Source organism: Theropithecus gelada, chromosome 9 (assembly GCF_003255815.1).
Source record: "Theropithecus gelada isolate Dixy chromosome 9, Tgel_1.0, whole genome shotgun sequence".
NCBI lineage: Eukaryota > Metazoa > Chordata > Mammalia > Primates > Cercopithecidae > Theropithecus > Theropithecus gelada.
The window spans coordinates 123,541,146-123,562,517 of record NC_037677.1 but is presented as its reverse complement, the minus strand read 5'-3'; the positions used below and the strand labels follow the sequence as shown (position 1 = coordinate 123,562,517).

Sequence of the window (21,372 nt, the reverse complement as noted above, 5' to 3'; positions counted from 1 at the left end):
TTTTTCTTTTTTTTTTTTTTTCTTTTTTTTTTTTGAGACAGAGTCTTGCTCTGTTGCCCAGGCTGGAGTGCAGTGGCGCCACCTCGGCTCACTACAAGCTCCGCCTCCCGGGTTCATGCCATTCTCCTGCCTCAGCCTCCTGAGTAGCTGGGACTACAGGTGCCTGCCACCACGCCTGGCTAATTTTTTTGTATTTTTAGTAGAGACGGGGTTTCACCGTGTTAGCCAGGATGGTCTCGATCTCCTGACCTCGTGATCCGCCCGTCTCGGCCTCCCAAAGTGCTGGGATTACAGGCGTGAGCCACCACGCCTGGCCGATGAGGCCCCTTTTTCTAATTCACACAAAAGCACCCTGAGCTAACAGCAGCTCCAGACCTGCAGAATAGGTAAGCAGACAGATCTGCAAAGGGCCAGGCACTTCCTCACCCTAACCCCTGGCCCTGGCCTCCAGGAGAGCAAACCAAAGCCCAAACCCTCATAGAAGAGCCTGAGGAATCGGCACCGTGGCTGACGGGGAGCTGGTCTTCCCTGGACACCAGGATGCAGCTAAGAGTTTCTCAAATCTCAGGAGTCTGAGTCCAAAAGCCTCCCTGGAGAATGAATGTCCACAAAATAAATCTAACAGAAAGATGCTCTTTGAAGGACTGCAGGATGTGGTGAGGTCATTCACAGAGGTCAAAGGTTAAGACATGAGGATGGAACACCTAACATTTAATATTAGAAATCCTGCATTTCAAACCCTTTCTCAGAAATGCCAGCCTGCTCAAATATCTTAATACATAAACTAATGCATTAGTGACACAATTAAATTTATTACCACACACTTTAAAAATGGAAATTAAATGTTCCTGATTACCCTGTGTTTTGAATGCTTTCTCACAGGAGAAAAAAAGTGCATTTGGCGTTGACATTTGCTTACCCAGAATAACTAAAAACAAAGAGGATTAGCATACATTCTATCTCAAACAATAGAACCAGATGTCTGGAGTCTTCATGAACTCACTGTCCACATAAAATGTCCCACACCTCTAGGTTCAGAATAATTTGGATTAAATATTCAGGATTTTGTCTATTGTAAAGAGGAAACATGTTGGCATAAACCAAAAATCGGCCAAGGCCAAGTGGTAAGCTCAAGAGACAGGAGGCCCATGTGGACAGAGGGGTGAAAAAATCCAGCGGCTCTCTCTGAAGATGAGCATCTCTTCCATGTCCCTTCCGCTCCTGGGACCGCTAACAGTCACTTGACAGACAAGCAAGGATCAGGTTAAGCCTGGGCTGCTGGTGATAAAATGAGCTCTGGTGGGCAGCGCCCTGCCGTCCCCGCGGCTGATCTGTGCGGCTGCACTCGCTGGCCACATTGCTCACCTCTGACCTGAATTCCACCCACCAGTGGGCCCTGGAGAAAATTCAGGTTCGAGGTAAACAAGCACTAGTCACGTTGCCTAAGGCCATTCTGATTTAGGAAGTCACCTGTGATCCCCTATCACTGTTCTTGTCCCTCGGTTCTCACTGTGACTTGGAAATGCCCACTCCCCCCAGAAGCTGAAGGAACTGGACCCCTGGGCATCAGCCCAAGGTCCTCTGGCTTCAAAGATCTTGGCCACACACCAGTGAGCCTGGCAGCGGCAGGCTTCGGGTCCTCTTTCCCAGCGATTTCCTGCTGGCCTGATACCAAACTCCACTCTCCCTGAATGACTCTAATAAAAGTTTATCAAAACTCTGATGACTGCAAAAGAAACTGGAGATCCCAGGGCAGCCCCAGCTCGAAGCACTGAAGGATCGGCTGGCAACCTTTGCATGGTGTCCCCAGCGGGAGAGTGACTCCAATCTAAACAGCCCTAATTGGACCTCCCTATGGTTTTCAATTAAAGTGCAAATAGGGAGGGCTGTTAATTCAGGAGAAGATGGGTCCTGGGTCAGCTGAAAATTGCTCTGTCTGCAGAGGCCGCATCTCATTAATGTTCTGGGTTGGGGTCTTTGTCCTGCTACTGTTTGCCAGAGACGGGGGTAGTTCACGCCAGAGGAAAGCTGGAGGTCCCTGCAGAGCCCTAGGAAGGCTCATTCTCTATAACATTCTTCAGGCTCAATTCACATTCTCCTTTAGAACAGTGGGAAATGAATCAAGGTAATTGTTTTTTAAAAGTCTAGTGACATAAGGTAGCTGGACGATGAAGCAGGTCTGTTCGCCTAAGCTCTACTGCGTTTACGGGCAGTCTGCACGGATCAGGGAGTGAGACGGTCAAGTTCTGAAGGTGACTTCCCCTTGGGCTGGAGGCGGGGCCTCAGTCACAGTTGTTTCCTGGCAGCCCTCCTGGCCAGCCAAGTGCCAACTGTCACCAGCCCAAGGTGATTGATTCATTCCTTCTGCCAGCAGCAGGTCAGCTGCTCGGGAACGTGTTTTCAGTGCAGGATTAAAAACGGTGAGTGTGAGGCGGGGGGGTAGGGGAGGAGAAATCACTTAAATGACAGAACTCAGGGGAGCAAGTCTGCACAAATGAAGTCACCTTCTTAGGGAGACCAGCAGGGGAGCCCCAGAACAGGCAGTGATTAGCACACAACATGGGCAGAGGGGAGTTACGCCTACCGCCTGCACGTTCCTCTGAACATCTAATCCGACCCCACTCTCCATCCAGGAGTGGGCTCTCAGCAATGTTCACAAAGGTGATGGGACAGAAAACCGTCATGCACCGTACATGGGGGCGACCGTCACACACATTCTCCACCAGGACCACTGTCACCGCCACCATCTTCACACCATCATGATCAACATCAAACTAAAACGCAACCCAGACAGCACTGTCCCAAACGCATGCAAATACACACTGATGGAAACAAAATAGGAAAATACGTACCCTGCCCCTTGTGGTTGACTTCTTTGGCAGCGATGACTTTGTTTATAACAGTCTGAAGGAAGTCATTCTCCCCTGCCACCCTGGGTGAAAAACGGGATGACATGTTCAGCGGCTTGTGTCGAATGGCGTCGTCCAACGCGAGCCTGGAGGGCACGGGACGACCAAGACCACAGGAGACAAAGGGGCACAGAGACCCATGGGTCACGGTAACAAGGGAACATAAGAGATCATCGTCACCGAGTGTGAGAGGGAGGCATCATGAGTCAACGCACGACAAAGGATGGGAGAGGTGACAAGAGAAACAGGGAAAAGCATTGATCAGGAAAATGCTGAACCATGAGAGGGAACAGAGCAAACGAGGGCAACCCTCTCCCCAGGAAATAAACGTGCACCAGGCCTCCACTGCGTCTCCATCAGACGCTTGTGTTTAAAAAAAGGAGCTTGTCTGAAAGCCACATGGGTGAAAGGCATTTAATCCCAAAGAATGTTTATGGCCATTCCTCCAATTTCAATAATTCTGAACATAGCATAGGTCAAGGGGCAGATGATCTAAAGGGAAACACAAAATCGAGATTAAAAAAAAAGGTCCCTGGAACGTAACTGCTTGCAAAGGCTTTCTACTCTACTGTCTTGGACTATGTACACAATAGTCCCTAAAATGACTACATGTGAGAAGAATGGCACCATGTTTGGAGAACACCATGACCTATTCTCATGTGTGGCGCCATTATGAACACAGACCACTCATATTTTCAGGGTCCGTGAATCAGGAGCCTGTCACAGATGCTGTGCTATACAAGAGACTAGCTGAAAACAGGTAGCATATGCCCAAATAGAAATACCATGTAGCACAGCAAAGTGCGCTATGAAATGAACAAGAAAATAGACAGCATGGCCATAATGTTTAAAATCAATCCTGGGAACAAGGACAGTGCTATCCATCACTGGAGCCACAAGACTCAAGGGAACTGAAGACTGTTGTCATTTACTTCACCAAGTTAAAAAAGACAGGGAGGAAGGGAGATGTGCAATGTGCTTCCTTCCCTAAAACCAACCCTGTGAGATAATAAATCAGTTTTAATGAGCAAAAAACGGTTTCATTAGCATGACATTTCCCAAAGAACTGGTTTCATTGCTTATTTTGCTATTAAAAATCATGCTGTTCTTTTGTTTCTAACACTGCAAATATTCATCTATTAGTCTTCCTTTAATGGAGCACGGAGTCACAAATTACATAAGAGGTACACATGGAATAATGTATTTTCCCAGTGGACATTCCACTACAAGATAGAAAAAGATGGCAGCAAAGCACAGGCAGTCTCAGACAACTCATAACATGTTCTGTGAAAATCAGTGAATCTAAAGCTAATAACCTCCCTAACTTTTCAAACAATCCCTCAAGTTGGGTTTGTTTGTTTTGGGATTTTTCTTTCCTTTTTTTTTTTTTTTTTTGACTTTTCACAGAGGACACTAGCAGGCAACAGGTAATTTCAACTTAGTGGTACATCTGGGCATCAAGAACCTCTGAGGTCTAATACATAATACAGCATTCAAAACAGTAGGGGCTGCATTATTTCTCACGAGAGAATGAGGCAATTTAATATTATAATTTTACAAAGGTGTATTTTATTTATGACCTCAATATCTGCCCATGTTCCACGATACTGTTCCCCTTGTTTGCTAAGGAAACTTCCAGATTCTGCAGCACTGCGTTCCTTTTATAAACTCTCCTCACTGGGTGGGACTACAAAACAACATTATCCAGCAGAGCTTTCTGCAGTGGTGGAGACGTGCTGTGTACGTACGGCCCAGGACGGTGCCGCTGGCCTCCTCTCCTGCTGAACACTTGAAACAGGACCAATGTGACCGAAGAACTCAATGTTTAATGCTACTTCATTCTAATTATTATTTTTGAGACGGAATCTCCCTCTGTCACCCAGGCTGGAGTTCTGTGGCGTGATCTCGGCTCATTGCAACCTCTGCCTCCCGGGTTCAAGCGATTCTCCTGCCTCAGTCTCCCAAGTAGCTGGGATTATAGGCGCCTGCCACCACACCCGACTATTTTTTGTATTTTTAGTAGTTATGGGGTTTTGCCATGTTGGCCAGGCTGGTCTCGAACTCCTGACCCTCAGGTGATCCTCCTGCCTCAACCTCCCAAAGTGCTGGGATTACAGGCGTGAGCCACTGTGCCCAGCTCATTTTAAGTATTTTAAATAGCCACATGGAGCTACTGGTTACCACACTGGACAGGAGAGTAAACCTAAAGCATTTAAGCCACAAAGAGACCTCTGCCTCTAGTGGTGCATGGTGAGATACATATAACTTAACCCTGACTCCCAGTTCAATAACACAGGGTTTGCTGTTATTCTTATGACAGGAAGACAGCAAAATCTCCTACTGAGCTGTACAAAAAGCTTTAGGGTGCCACCTGACCAGATCGCCTGCCTGCAAAGAAAGTCATACTCTTCCTGTCCTAGCCAGTGGCACTCAAGTCCCAGAGGAGTCGGGTGGGGTTGAGTGCGGTGGTCCATCACCAAGGATGCATGGGGCAGAGGGAAGCCAACCTCACATCTCCAGACCCCCAAGGACAGGACTCCTTCAGCCACCCAATTACTACCCACCTCCGAAACCCTTCAGCCAACAGCTGAAAACAGGAACATTTCTAAAATCTAAAAATGTGTTTCAAGTCTGAAATCGATTAAGAAGAGAAATGAGGGAAAAGTAAAACTGCAGAGCACTATGGCAGGGGGCTGCCACTTCCCTTACCACGCACTCTCCCCTAACATCGCCCCCCAACCCCACACCCAGGAGGAAGCCGTCTCTTACAATTCACCTCAACCATTTGGATTCCTTTTCTCTCCTCCTCTGTGAGGAGCAGGAGTGCCCTTAAGTGGCCAACGACCATCATCTGGGTACACTCTTGCTTCCACACGAGGGAAATAAATGCCAATTCTTTCCACCAGTTCCCTGGGTCCTACCCACAAATCAGATAATCAATTTAATGAATCTCCTCCAAGAGCTTTTTCTCAGCTTCCATGCCTCTTTAAAGACTTCAAGTCAGAACTAGAGAAAGCCGAAAAACGAGCACAGATATGCTCCACTCTAAGCAAAAACCAAGAAACAAAAATCAGCAGCATGATTCTATGCTTTGAAGCATTATTTCCCGCTTTAAAATAATTCATCATAATTTTGTTTGGTTTTCTATTTTAAACACAGCAACCTTCTATGATGAATTTGGAAGTATTGTGCTTTGAAACTACAAATAGCTACTAGAATAAATCAATTATGTAAAGAAACGTTCAGGCTCAGAGAAGAGTCATAATTCTGTGCCTTCTACATGGTCAGGCAGGTAAAATCTTCTACTTCCAGGACCATAAACAAACTTTGACCCAGGATTCTTACAGCTACAAAAAAATTCCATGTACTTACAGCAGTGACTAAAGAGGTTTTTCATAATTATAAAATAATCAATTCTTACTTAGGTTTATCTATTTAATTATAAAGATAACTATTACAAGCCTATGTTTTCCACATTATATCTGGCTAAGTACTTGAATTGCTCCATACTTACGGCTGAAAGGGAATGAAATGCTGCTTATCTTCGTCGTCTACTTTTCCATTTATTATATCTGTTACATCCATCACTGGAGACAAAAAGAGAACAGACATTGTTTTGGCTTAAATGCTATAATCACAGAACACAAACAAACAAACAAAGGAACATCAGAATATCTTCTAGCAAACAACAGCAAAAGCTGTTTTCTTATCGTCAAGTCTAAATTATTTCCATGCTTGAAAGACAAATTAAGTTATCAGAAAACGCTGGCCCAAATGGAAGTGGGGCTCAAATGGCAGAGTTCCATTTAATAATTTCCTTTGCCTATTATCCAACTGTCACCCTAGAGCTGCCCTGTCCAATAGAACTTTCTGTGATGATGGAAAATGTTCCATAACAATGAGTAACAAAAATGTGAAAGCACAGGCCGGGCGCAGTGGCTCACATCTGTAATCCTAGCACTTTGGGAGACCAAGGTGAGCAGATTGCTTGAGCCCAGGAGTTCGAGACCAGCCTGGGCAACATGACAAAACCCCTATCTCTACAAAAAATACAAAAATTATCCAGGCATAGTGGTGTGCACCCATAGTCCCAGCTACTCAGGAGGCTGAGATGGGAGACTTGCTTGGGCCCAGGAGGTGGAGGTTGCAGTGAGCAGAATTCACACCACTGCCCTCCAGCCTGAATGACAGAGAACCTGCCACAAAACAAAAGAAAAAAATAAAAATGTAGAAAGCATGATGGAGGAATTGAAAACTTACTTTTACTTGATTCATTTAATTTAAATTTAACTAGTCACATGTGACCAGTGGTTACCATGCTGGCCAGCACTGTTCTGAAGCCTCACGTTAGTGCATTCCCCCAAACAATCAAGCAAACAAGTAGCTACCATTTCCCAAGCACCCACCACATGCTGGTATCTGTCGATGCTCTTACAAGAGGACACTTCAAGGCAAATCCTCAGAGTCACCTACCATACTGACGAGAAACCGAGGCTCAAAGACAGGCATGAACAAGCATGCTCAAAGTCTCCAAGACCCAAACTCTTTCAATACTATTAAACTGCCTTCACAAACACATCCCCCTGGGAGGTCCAGGCTTGCTAACATCACAAGAAAGGCTAATATCCTTTGCAATGTTCTTGTGTTAAAAAGACATCCCCTGATTACACTCAGGAGTAAACCCAGACACACTGTCTACCTTTCAAACAATTCCTTTTGCCCTTGGTCATGACAGAACAAGAAAATCCAAGAATAACCCCAGATGGCCCTGGTCACTTTCCCTGTCTCTGCTACTGCTCAACCGCCACACCGGACTTAAGAAAAGAGAGGAAGATGCCTTGTTTATTTTCTTTGCACAAGACCCTTCCCCAGAAGGGTCTCTGTAGCCCAGGGTCTCTATGTTCAGGTAAGAGGATGAGTCTAAATATACTTTGTCCAATACACGAGTAATCATACATTGAGATTTTTCCTTTCTACCATCACCATCACCACCCTCCAAAAAGGGGGGGGGACATGTAGAACCAAAAAAGCAGAATTCTCATCCCCTGCTTGGCCTGGTGGAGCCCACGGGCCTCAGTATTGTGTCCTAAGGGACGACACTCACACTCCACTGAACCAAGGGGACTCAAAGAGCTAAGAGCCCACAGCTGTGTTTGCAGATACAGGTCAAAGAATCCCAAATACCTTGGAACATCAAATGACAGCTGCTCAGAAGATGCATGGTCTGGACACCGGCCCTCACCTGGCCTGGGGGAAGACTTTACCAGCTTCCACCACTCTTGGGGTTGACTGACCCACATGCGACTTTACCACATGCGACTATGGAAAGCACCCACCTTTTTACCTTTTTCCAAGACACCTGAGACCACCAGTTCAGCATCCTTCATTAACTCATTTGGGCAGCAGCCCACTATGAGCCAGAACCAAGGTGGTCTGACCCGGGCAGGCCAGCCCTCACATGCCAGCTGGTCCTGGGTGGCCTTGCTGGGTGCCTGCAGAGCCCCTCTCTGCCATGGGACTCATCTCACCGGCTGACCATGGGACTCCCTTGCCACATCCCCAGTGCCCAGCCCTGGAACACAGCACCATGTGCAGGAAGGCAGCAAACAAGCAGGAAACGCAAGCAGAGCCTGAGCACCCACAGGTGGAAAACAGCCCGAGTCCCGCACCCATCCTGAGCCTCGAGGAGAACACCCTGACGTCACCAGTCATCACTGCTCATCGCGCTTCCCGCACCCATCCTGAGCCTCGAGGAGAACGCCCTGACGTCACCAGTCATCACTGCTCATGGCGCTTCCCACACCCATCCTGAGCCTCAAGGAGAACGCCTGGACATCACCAGTCATCACTGCTCATGGCGCTTCCCGCACCCATCCTGAGCCTCGAGGAGAAGGCCTGGACGTCACCAGTCATCACTGCTCATGGCGCTTCCCGCACCCATCCTGAGCCTCGAGGAGAACACCTGGACGTCACCAGTCATCACTGCTCATCGAGCTTCCCGCACCCATCCTGAGCCTCGAGGAGAAGGCCTGGACGTCACCAGTCATCACTGCTCATGGCGCTTCCCAGACACTCTCCTGCCTGCTCTCCCGCACACAGCCCCATGTGGAGGGAGTGCTCCCTGCAGTTTGGACAAGATGTCCCTGACACCAAAGGAGGAAATAAAGGTCTTGGGGGGAAAACTCCCCCAAACAGCCAGCCCAGGGTCTCCACATTCAGGTAAGAGGATGGTGAAAAGACAGAGTCCAGCTGAAGTCAGTGCAGCTCTGTGAGGGAGAGGCCGGGTAGACAGACGGCACCACGTGATGCTGGAATTCAGAGGGCAGGAGAAGGAAGGAGGCAGTGGTGTCAGGACAAGAGTGATGGAGGCACAGGGCCAGCAAAGGCAGGAGAGCAGAAGGCGGGAGGTGAGAAATGTCTCGCAGGGAGAGGGGCTGACGGCACAGTCCCGCTGGTGGGGCTGCATCAGGACGACTTGCTCGCGGCAAATGGACCCCCACACCCTGCGAGTCAGCAACTCTGCTGCAGAGGCTGCCCTGCAAACAGGCACGGGTGGGATGCTTCAAGCCCCAGGATGCTCACCGCATAGCTACCACACCGCAAGGCTGAGATACCCTCAGAGCCCAAAGCAAAGGCCTGCTGCAATCACAGGGCTACAGGCTGCAGACACTGAGAAGCCGAATTTTTGAATAACACTTAATAAAATGACATGTTCATAAGATAATGCTAGGTTTGTTAGAAAGATAAAAGTATACGCAATGCAAACATACTACTAAACTGCACACCTAAAAGTGGTTAAGATGGCAAAAAAGGGACTAAAAAGACATTGAAAATCCATCAGTAAATAAACGAACACATGGTAGGATGTGATATTGTATTTAAAAATCATATGCCACACACAGAAAAAAAAATTTGGAAACAAACATATCAGAATAAATATCAGGTACTACCCCGGCTATGTAAAACTATGGATAATTTATTTAACTACACTTTTCCATAAAATTTCCATTATTTTTACAAAAAGATAGAAAAAGATTTTTACAAAAAGATAGAAAAAGATCTTTTAGAAAAAGATAGAAAAGGTTACATTATAAAAAGGTTAAAAAACAGAAACGTGACCCATTATTTTCAACCAAAGACTAAGAACTGTCGCCTTAAAGGTCCATGAACACTTTTCTCATTTTGAGGAACTGAACTCTGCTGACACAGACATGCAGAAGTCATTCTGAAGAAAGCCTCAAAATTAAATTTGCATGTGGAAACTGAAGTTGCATACGAACAGGCAGAATACGATTACCAAAATGTTGATCAACCTTCTTAGATGTGGGAAGCATCCCTTCTATCCCTTCTTTTTTTTTTTTTTGAGACAGTGTCTCGCTCTGTCGCCTAGGTTGGAGTGCAGTGGTACAATCACAGATCACAGCAACCTCAACCTCCCAAGTTCAGGCAGTCCTCCTGGCTTGACCACCCCAAGCATGAGCCACCATGACTGGCTAATCTTTGTGTGTGTGTGTGTGGTTTTTTTTTTGGTAGAGATGGGGTTTCACCATATCGCCCAGGCTGGTCTCAAACTGCTGGACTCAAGCAATCCGCCCACTTTGGCCTCCCAAAGTGCTGGGATTACAGGTGTGAGCCACTGCACCCGACCGAGTGTCCTTTCTCAGTAACAAAGAGAACATCTGGTTGGACGACACAATGAATAAGTTAGAAGCAAATCCTATTTAAAAAAATTCCCCAGATGTGCTGAATGCCACCACGCGATAAGCGGGGCGGGGCGGGGGGGCAGGGGACAGGTGGTCTGGTGGCAGCAAACTGCCAGTCACTGAGTGGCCCATAGTGACAAACAAGTGATTTTGGTTAAAGCAGAGATTCTGGTTTAACTGGACAGGAGTGGGGCCTGTGCAACAATTTTTTCTTTTTGGGAGTGGGGTTGCAGGGGACAGGATCTGACTGTAGCCTAGGCTGGAGTACAATAGCACAATCATGGCTTATTTGCAGTCTGGACTGCCCTGGGTTCAGGTGATCCTCCCACCTCAGCCTCTCGAGTAGCTGGGACCACAGGTGAGTGCCACCAAGCACCCAGCTAACTTTGGTAATTTTTAGTAGAGACAAGGTTTCGTCATGTTGTCAGGCTGGTCTTGAATGTCTGGGCTCAAGCGATCTGCCTGCCTCAGCCTCCCAAGTGCTAGGATTACAGGCATGAACCGCAGCATCTGACCAAGAATTTTTACTGAAAGCTTGCAAAATTTTTCCCATATTCAGTTAGGATTGAGAACCACTGCATTAAGATATTTACTTTTTGTGCCAAAAATTTACATAGTGAATAGTGAATTTACATAATGAAATGTCTCAGAGAAGAGTTTCTAGTAGGAAACTGGAAATTCCACAAGCAGAATGATCAGGTCTTTACGTTTTTTTTTTTTTTTTTTTTTGAGACAGAGTCTCGCCCTGTCACCCTGGCGTGATCTTGGCTCATTGGAACAGTTCAAGCAATTCTCCTGCCTCCCTCCTGAGTAGCTGGGATTACCAGCACCTGCCACCATGCTCAATTAACTTTTTTGTATGTTTAGTAGAGACAGGGTTTCACCATGCTGGCCAGGCTGGTCCCGAACTCCTAACCTCGTTATCAGCCTGCCTCAGCCTCCCAAAGTTCTGGGATTAGAAGTGGGAGCCACTGCATCAGCCTTTTTTTTTTTTTTTTTTTTTTTTTTTTGTGTGTGTGTGTGTGTGTGTGTGTGAGAGAGAGAGAGAGAGAGAGACACAGTCTCGCCCTGTTCCCCAGGCTGGAGTACAGTGACACAATTTTAGCTCACTGCAACCTCGGCCTCCCAGGTTCAAGCAACTCTTCTCCCTAGCCTCCTGAGTAGTTGGGACTACAGGCATGCACCATGCCTGGATAATTGTTTTATTTTTCGTAGAGATGGGGTTTTACCATGTTGGCCAGGCTGGTCTCAAACACCCAACCTCATGTGATCCACCCACCTCAGCCTCCCACATTGCTGGGATTACAGGTGTGAGCCACTGCGCCCAGCCAGATTCTTACTTGCAATGTACAGACACACACCAACTGAGCACGTCTAGGAAAGCTGGCCCCTCTGGAGTGAGCACAAAGGCCACAAAGGCTCAGTGCTCAGAGCTTGGGACTGAGGCATGAACATGACATCCCCACTCAGGGCATGCAATGAAGCCAGGCAAACCAGCAACTGCTGAGCAACTGTGACACCAGAAAGGACAGAGAATTCAAAGAACCTGGAAACCCAACATTAACAGCTGCAGGCCTGAAATCTTCCCACAGAGGAAAACAAACGCCTATGGGTATCTCTGAAGCACTTTACACAGGTTCGTGCAGGTTCACACAGGTTCAAACAGGTTCACACAGGTTCACGCAGGTTCACACCGGTTCAGAAAGGTTCACACAGGTTCATGCAGGTTCACACAGGTTCACGCATGTTCACACAGGTTCACACAGGTTCACGCAGGTTCACACAGGTTCACGCATGTTCACAGAGGTTCACGCAGGTTCACACAGGTTCACGCATGTTCACAGAGGTTCACGCAGGTTCACACAGGTTCACACATGTTCAGAGGTTCACACAGGTTCACACAGGTTCCAGAAAGGTTCACACAGGTTCACGCAGGTTCACACAGGTTCACACAGGTTCATGCAGGTTCAGAAAGGCTGACGCAGGTTCACGCAGGTTCACACAGGTTCGTGCAGGTTCACACAGGTTCACGCATGTTCACAGAGGTTCGCGCAGATTCAGAAAGGTTCACACAAGTTCACGCAGGTTCACACAGGGTCACGCAGGTTCACACAGGTTCAGAAAGGGTCACACAGGTTTAGGTTTATAAAAGTTCACACGGGTTCATGCAGGTTCACGCAGATTCACACAGGTTGACACACGTTCACAGAGGTTCACATAGGTTCACACAGGTTCATGCAGGTTCATGCAGGTTCACACAGGTTCTTTGCAACCCCAAAGTGAGGGGGAACACCCCATGTGCCAGTCAGAGCAGAGCAGCAAGAAGAAGCCACACTCCAGAGAATTCACGAGCAAAACGACAAGGCTAGAACTTGACCCCAGGTGGGCTTTCAGAAGTCCCAATATCAGTGGGTGCCAGGGACACAAGACAGGAAAGGAAGGAACCAGAGACCAGTTCCAACAGGAGGAACCAGGGACCACAGGGGGTGTCCATGTGGTCAGCAGATATCAGGGGACAGAAGTCCCTGGTGGCCGCACAGCCAGGGATCCAAACTCCAGTGACCAGATGTAGTGTCTCAGCCAACACTACACAGGTGGGGGCTCCAGAAACAAGGAACTATGTCCCAGCTGCCCGCTTTGCCCCAGTGAATAACCTGGGCTTCCGTAATTCATGGAGAACTCCAGGAGCTGGGGGGCCCAACCTAACTCTAGACCCCACCAAGCAAGCGTAAGTGAGCATGTAAGAAACAGTGAAAGGCCACAGTGGTGTCAGCTGAGCCCATGCCCATCAGCCTCTCCATCCATTAGTACCTAGACCTTCATGGACTGTCAACCCAATGAAAACTGAAAAATATTCCAAATTTTTAAATTCCAAAAATTTTAATCAAAAGAAGGTAAAAACTGTCAGCCTATGGTCTAGATTTCATCTTTAAGAAATACAACTACGCATTCGTAGGCACTTATGACATAATCCATCTTGTAATCTAATAACCAGAGAATCTGTAGGTCTGCTGTTGAAAAGAGGAGCGACTTCCGTGTGTTGTCAAAGATGTCTCTGATTGCTCAAATGGAGCCAATTATGTCTGAGACAAAAATTAAATATTTTCTTAAAACTACCATCAAGATGGAAAAGAAAAAAAAAAATCCTGGAAAATGAAAGGTAATTAAATATAACACTAGATTACATGTAAAAGATGCTACAGGCTCTGACAAATAGAGGGGCAATTTTCAAGTCATGAGATGAAAATGTTAGCAGGGCATGAGGGGGCGCGCCTGTGGTCCCAGTTACTCAGGAAGCTGAGGCAGGAGGATCACTTGAGCCCAGGAGGTCAGGGCAGCAGTGAGCTGTGATCACACAGCCTGGGTGACAGAGTTAGACTCTGTCTCTTAAAAACAAAAAGACAGAGAGATGAAAATGCAAAAGGATTTCCCCAGCCCAAGGTTGGGGGGACTTCAGAAAGAAAACCTCACCCTCACCATTTCACTCACAAATGGTAAAATCATTGGAACACTCCGTTAGTTAGCTCTATGGGTAAACTGAATTCAAGTAAACTGAATTAATATGCTGCTCTCATTATGTCTATATCACTGCTATGGCTTACTTCTTATGATATAGTAAATCATTTAAATGACTTGAAATATTTTTCCAAAAATTCCAGGCAGAGCACATATGAATTTTAGGATGGTGAAGCTACCCAGTGGCACTACAATGGGGAATATACAGTATTATTCAACTGTCGAAACCCACACAAGGCACAACATCAAGAATGAACACTAACATAAACTACGGACTTCACAGGACGACGATGTGTCAATGTGGTTCACCAACTGCAAACAATGTACCAATCTATGGGGGATATTGATAATGGGGACGCAGGGGGAAGGAAGGAGAAATATATAGGAACTGTCTATATTTTCTGTTCAATTTTGCTTGAACCTAAAACCTTTCTAAAAATAATGTTTATTTAAAAGGCAGGGGGGGAATGGACTAAGTTCAGAGTTTCCTGGTAGCCAAGGCAAAGAACGTCTTCCACGGCTGTTCATACAAAAAATCCAGCTGTGTGTCAAGAATCAGGAACCTTTCCCACATGAATATTCACATGAATCCCAAAAATCACAAACATAAAATAAATATCAGAGTGCTAAGTAATGAAATTGTAGCAACCATTAAAGAGAGAAAACCACTTCCCAAAACTATGAAACATGAGAGTGACATTGAAATAGGGCAAATAATTAGAACTTCCTGGTATGCCTTTATCTTTCCTCAACAGAGATAATTGGTCTTTCACATTCCTCGTGCTGTCACCAAAAATAACAGAGCACCAGCACGGCAGAGGAAGAGCACCAACATGGCCAACGAAGAACACCAACGTGGCGGAGGAAGCGCACCCACGTGGCGGTGGAAGCGCACCCACGTGGCGGAGGAAGCGCACCCACGTGGCGCAGGAAGAGCAACAATATGAAGCTAACTGCGTCCTCTTCACGGTTTGCTTTCTTTCCTCCCCTTCGTTGCTTTGACTGTCCTGCACAAATCCATTCTGATGTCCATCACCAAGACCTGAAACCCTCCACTGACTGGCTTCCCTACAGACTGAGAATATGGGTCAGGATCTCTCCCAGGGAAAGATGAGATCCACTTTAAAACCAAATATATGATTTACATCTGAAACTTTAGAACATCCTGAGCCTAGCAGGTCAACTGGAAGCCACAATGAAAATAACTAATAAATATATTTTTTCTCTCCAGCAGAAAAGCTTATAAATCAAAGCTGCCCATTGACCAATCAACATTCAGCAGTGGTTCTTTTGAAAGTGACTGTGAAGATCTGAAACTCTCAAGGAAACACAGAGAAATGGATTACCAGCCACTCCAAAAGGTCGCCGCAACCCCGAAGTCAGTTTCCTGGTATTGTTGTCCCTCAGCTCCATGCGACCCACGCGAACAATCTGACAGACAAAACTGATTTTCTCCCTTTTCAGGTCTTTGCTTCCGAGGTCCTAGAAATATTAGTTTCCATAAATTATTTTGGAGAGCCATTATTCAATGCAAGTTTCAATGAAAAGGACAGTAAAAAAATGGATTGAGACTCTTTTCTCAGACCCATTTTTATAATTTTAATCAGTTATTCATAAGATAGAAAGGAATTTAATAACAATAATCAATTACTGTTAAGTGAGCTTAAGATACACATTTAAGGGCTGGGTGCAGTGGCTCACACCTGTAATCCCAGCACTTTGGGAGGCCGAGGAGGGTGGATGACAAGGTCAGGAGTTCGAGATCAGCCTGGCCAACATGGGGAAACCCCATCTCTACTAAAAATACAAAAAATTAGCCAGGTGTGGTGGTGTGTGCCTGTAATCCCAGCTACTCGGGAGGCTGAGGCAGGAGAATTGCTTGAACCCAGGAGGTGTAGGTTGCAGTGAGCCGAGATCACACCATTGCACTCCAGCCTGGGTGACAGAGCAAGACTCCGTCTGGAGGAAAAAAAAACAAAACAAAACAAAAAGATATACATTTAAGAGGCACATTCCATGGTAATGGGGTAAATCTTTGTCACGGTCATTCTAAGGGTGGCTAGAGACTCAAAAGATTTCTGGAAAGGCACTCTACTTAGTAATACTAAATTAACCAATATTACAGGCATCCCAGGGACCCATGTTCTAGTGTGGCAGGAAGGCCGAGAGAAATCACTAAAAGTAGTCATTAGAATGGCGGCCAATTCAACCAAACATCTTTGCGTGCACTTACAGTAAACACAGCTCGCAAATTATGTAATCTGTCGATGTCTTTAGGTAATCCTGAACTGGACCAGCGAACCAGGTAGTTTTCACTTGAAAAAGGGAGAAATAAAAGCAAGTTAATTTTCCAAATAACAGAGTACCAAATGTACATCCACATTGCTTCATAATTAATACCACGTAGGTGCACTATACAGACAACTATGAGTTTATAAATATCAAAAATAGCACATACAGCTACTCATCAATTAACATCCACAGCAGAAAAACCCTGCCAAGTTTTAATGTGGGATGTCTTGGGTTGTCACTGTAATGGAACTACTTGCAAATGGTATTTCTAAGTTGCTTTTTTTTTTTTGAGCCTATTTGTTCATTTAGAATGACAATACTATAAAATTCAGCACAATGCACGTTTATTTCAAAACCTATGACAAACCAAATACACTGTAAAATAAAAACTGCATCCCATGTCAAGAGGAAACAAAGTCTTTACCAGAAGTGAGAATAAAATCCACTCATATTTTTCTGTATCATTCATACACTGAGTTTTCAAATTTTGAATAATACCAGTGAAGATCCTCGAGTTTTAGCATATACACAGACACACACACAATTCATACATAATTGAACCACAGTGTTTCCATCTGGGCAAAGAGAAAGTTATACTGAAGGCTAAGCAGGAATAACAGACTTACAGTGTTTTCATTTAACAAATATTAATTGACAGTCTGTATGTGGCAGGCACCATTCTAAATGATGCATTCCAGTCAATCATCTTGCAGAAAAAACAACAGGATGAAAGTCACAGAAATGGCATTCAAAGAAACCAAATTTTGAAAAATGGAAATAGTGATATTTGAGGGACCAGGGTACATAAAATCTTATGAAGACAACTTAGGAAACAAAGTATTACTTCAATCTTCAGCTGCACTCTACAGAGTGTACCTGCAATTGCTATAACTTTATGAGCAAATAGCAATCTACACGCGAGAAGGTTCACCCTGACCCAGAGCCCAAACTGGCTGCCATCACACTGCCCAAGACAGCTCTTGGCTCGGCTGCTTGGTCGTGTCCAGCAGCCATTCATCCGGGGCCTCTCGGCATGAATGGCGCGCGTCAGTGGTTCTGATCCCACGTTCCTAACACCAACCAAAGAGGAAAGACAGCCGCCAAGAAATTTCACCTACCTGATGAACTTGGACTCCACAGGGTCATACAGAGACATGAGGACTTCCGCATCTTCTCCTATTTTACAAACCACGTTTTTGAGGTTCACAAACAAGGCCAGAGAAGGGGTTGCAGCAAACTTGGCTTGTCTGTTAATATCTATGTTCTGCTTTTGAGACTGTGAATGGAAGGAAACAGAAAGTCAACCCCAGCAACGCTCATCACTAACACTTGCTTTCTTTATTCCCTACAGAATAGAAAATGGTAATAATTCATTGGCATAACCCAGCAAAGCCATTGGTGCAGTCACCTTCTTATCTCCCCTGCACATTCTTAAATCATGCATTCACACAACAGACAAAAAAATCGTATCCCGTGCAATTGTTGTGCTATTTTCGAAGATACAAAACTTTCAGGTGTCCAACCAATAAATCAAAATAATTATTATATGTGTAGTTATTTAATTTTTTGTTCCCTCATTAGACTAAACCCTCCAAGGACATCTGTCTCATTTATCATTATGTCTTCAACATTTGGTACACAGTAGATGCTCAGTAAATACTTGCTGAATTAACAGATGATTCAATTATTCAATCAGTTTTGAATATCTACTGTGTGTATGTGTGTGTATGGGAGGTGGGAGGTGACTGGATCATGGGTGGATTGTTCATGAATGGTTTAGCACCATCCCCTCAGTGCTGTCCTTATGATGGTGAGTTCTCACAGATCTGGTTGTTTAAAAGCGTAGCGTGTAGCACCCCTGTACACCCTCTCTCTTCCTCCTGCTCTACCCATGTGAAGTGCTGGCTCCCACTTCGCCTTCCGCCATAAGTGTAAGATTCCTGAGGCCTCCCCAGAAGCCACTCTCCTTCCTATACAGTCTGCAGAACCATGAGCCAATTAAATCTCTTTTCTTTATAAATTACCCAGTCTCAGGCACTTCCTTATAGTAAGGAGAGAATAGGCTAATGCATACATGATACCATTAAAGATCACAGAAGATGAAAAACCAGTAAGACGTGTGCTGTCTGCCCTCAGTGAGCTTGAATACATAACCTGCCTACCATTAACAGAGAGGAAATGCAGAATCAAGTCTTGTGTCCCATTTGACAGATGAGAACACAAAATCAACATCATTAGGATCCTGTCCCCTAAGATGAAACACAATGCTGTCCAATCCCCTTTCATGTCATGGGTGACATCCTGTGCCACCAGGCTCCGTTCCACTCATGGCTGTAGGACACACACTCCACAGCTACTCCTTTTCAGGTTCTTTCTTAGTGAAAATTCTGGGCTTGACTGATATTGTACTAACGTTGAAAACCTATTACTGCGAAAACGTGTTCCAAATGTAAAAGGCATATTACAGAGAGTCAAACTTACCTTTTCTTCTTGTAACCTTTCCTCCACTTGTTTAGAAGCTATTTCATGAGCTCTGAAGAGACTAATCGTGCTAGTTAATTCTGGATCCAAAATATTCCCGTCTTCATCTCTAACCACCAGGTCCAAATCTAGAATTCTAGAACAGTAAGAATTTAGAAGTTCATGGACACAGACCAAGGAGGTTGAATTTTCTAGCACAACTCCCACCACAGCAACTGGGCAGGTAAAAACATCCTAGAAAGTCAGGCTTGCCCACAAATATTAGGAATATGAAATTCTTGGAGGCTGCTTTCTTTAGCTCAAAATGTGTCACCTCGGGAGAAGTAAAAAAAAAAAAAAAAATTCCTCAATTTTTACTTCCATTGCAATCAGCAGTGGCTTTGTCTTCCAATGAAAAGTTTTACAGATCTACAAGGCCCAAGTGAAGTATGTATTACTAATTATTATGTAAAATATGAAAAGTTTGAAGGCATACTTTTTTTTTTTTTTTTAAGACAGAGTCTTGTTCTTGTCGCCCAGGCTACAGTGCAGTGGCACAATCTTGGCTCACTGCAACCTCTGGTCCCAGGTTCAAGAGATTCTCCTGCCTCAGCCTCCCAAGTAGCTGGGATTACAGGCGTGTGCCACCACACCCGGCTAATTTTTGTATTTTTAGTAGAGATGAGGTTTCACCATGTTAGCCAGGCTGGTCTCAACTCCTGACCTCAGGTGATCCACCCACCGCGGCCTCCCAAAGTGTTGGGATTACAGGCATGAGCCAGCACACCTAGCCTAAAGCACACTACATATATACACACACATATTCACATATATATGCAATCACGTATACATCCATCAACCCAAACGCAGAGCTGGCAGTTGTGACATCACAGAGTTGAGGAAGGAGAGAGGGAAGAAAACTTGGAGGAGAGATCTTCCCACCACCTTATTTACTCCCCACTGACCCCGGCAGGGTCCCCTGCATGTCTCCCCTTCTACTTCGAGTCAGTTTCTAGTCCTTACATGAGGCCACAGGAAGATTTTCAATACAGATGTTCTATTGTATGTGAACACCAAACATATGGACATTATCTACAACAAGGTTAAGCAACTTCCTGGCCAGATGGCTAAATGCAGTCGCCAACTAAAAACACAAGCAACATCTGGCTAATAAATCTGTCCAGTCTATAAGAGTACATATTTTGGGGAACACTGTCTCTGATTCCTCAAATCCAACAAAATTATAAGGTGATTTTTACCACAGTTTTTGTTTAAAGAACACAGGCAGTTGTGTAACAAAAGAGATCAAGCGTCGTGATCTGGCAGTAGGTTCTGGGTTTCTTGTTCACAAAACATGCAGGTCTAAGGGCAGAAATTTAACCGTAGATGCCTCTTACCCTGCCGTTGGGATTTTATATTCCTGTAATTAACAAGCCGATGGAGGCGGGCTTTTTTAACAATATGAAAAAGGAAAGAGGGTCATTTGAAAGAATGATAAATTTCCTTTGGGAGGTTGAGACGGGCAGATCACGAAGTCAGGAGATCGAGACCATCCTGGCTAACACGGTGAAACCCCGTCTCTACTAAAAAAATACAAAAAAACTAGCTGGGCGAGGTGGCGGGCGCCTGTAGTCCCAGCTACACAGGAGGCTGAGGCAGGAGAATGGCGTAAACCCGGGAGGTGGAGCTTGCAGTGAGCTGAGATCCGGCCACTGCACTCCAGCCCGGGCAACAGAGCGAGACTCCGTCTCAAAAAAAAAAAAAAAAAGGAAAAAAAGAATGATAAATTTCAATTAGAGAACATCTTTATAGTTACAAATTAAAGAGGAAAGTGGAATTGCCCATAAATGCCCCATTTAGAAAAACCACCCTGAGACTTCGAGTCTTGAGGTCACACACCTTAAAGTCAGATATGAGTCTGCCAGCAGCTCAAACATATTTAGTCTTTGGAGTTTTGCTCAAGCACTGTACCACTGGGAAGGCAAATACAGAAAACTCATTTTTTCCTTTTAATATCTATTGAGCAAATTCCACTGACGGTGAAGCAGGAGGACCAACGGGGCCTGTCAACAGCATCAGGGTAAACAGACTTTAAACAAATAGAGGCTTTTTGCACTGCATGAAAACAGCCTCGGTGGCTGCAGTGTAAGCGGGGTGCCTCAAGACCAACAGAAAGACATCTGGAGAAAATGTAAAAAGCATTTTAAGGTCTCATTAGTTATCTTTGTAACATGTCTCACTAACAAGGCAAGCTCCTCCCTCCCAAATACTACTCCTTAACCTATCCCCGAACTAGCCCTAGGAACGTGCTGGTAGAGGCAGGGTCAGACGGTGTGGGCATGGTTTGTACTGGTGTGGGCAGGGGTCAGTAATGCGTGGATAGAGTCAGTACTACTGTGGGTTCGGCCAATGTTCGTGGCGGCGTGGTCACTTCTAGTGTAGGCATGGTTAGTTCTGGTATGGGCACGTCACTGCTGGTGCCAGGGTAGCTA

General features: G+C 45.4%; 1 protein-coding gene across 2 annotated transcripts in view; it reads right to left on the bottom strand.

Annotated features, from left to right (window-relative positions):
- DOCK1 (dedicator of cytokinesis 1) overlaps positions 1–21,372 on the bottom strand; it is a 540,207-nt gene that overhangs the window by 437,348 nt on the left and 81,487 nt on the right. The window contains exons 7-12 of one of the 2 annotated variants that reach the window (XM_025396230.1): positions 18,902–19,037; positions 17,539–17,696; positions 16,362–16,443; positions 15,475–15,610; positions 6,424–6,496; positions 2,853–2,995 (exon numbers count right to left, since the gene is read on the bottom strand). In XM_025396230.1, coding sequence (XP_025252015.1) covers positions 2,853–2,995; positions 6,424–6,496; positions 15,475–15,610; positions 16,362–16,443; positions 17,539–17,696; positions 18,902–19,037 — 728 coding nt within the window. The remainder of the gene's footprint in view (positions 1–2,852; positions 2,996–6,423; positions 6,497–15,474; positions 15,611–16,361; positions 16,444–17,538; positions 17,697–18,901; positions 19,038–21,372) is intronic. The other variant, XM_025396231.1, reaches the window with a different exon arrangement.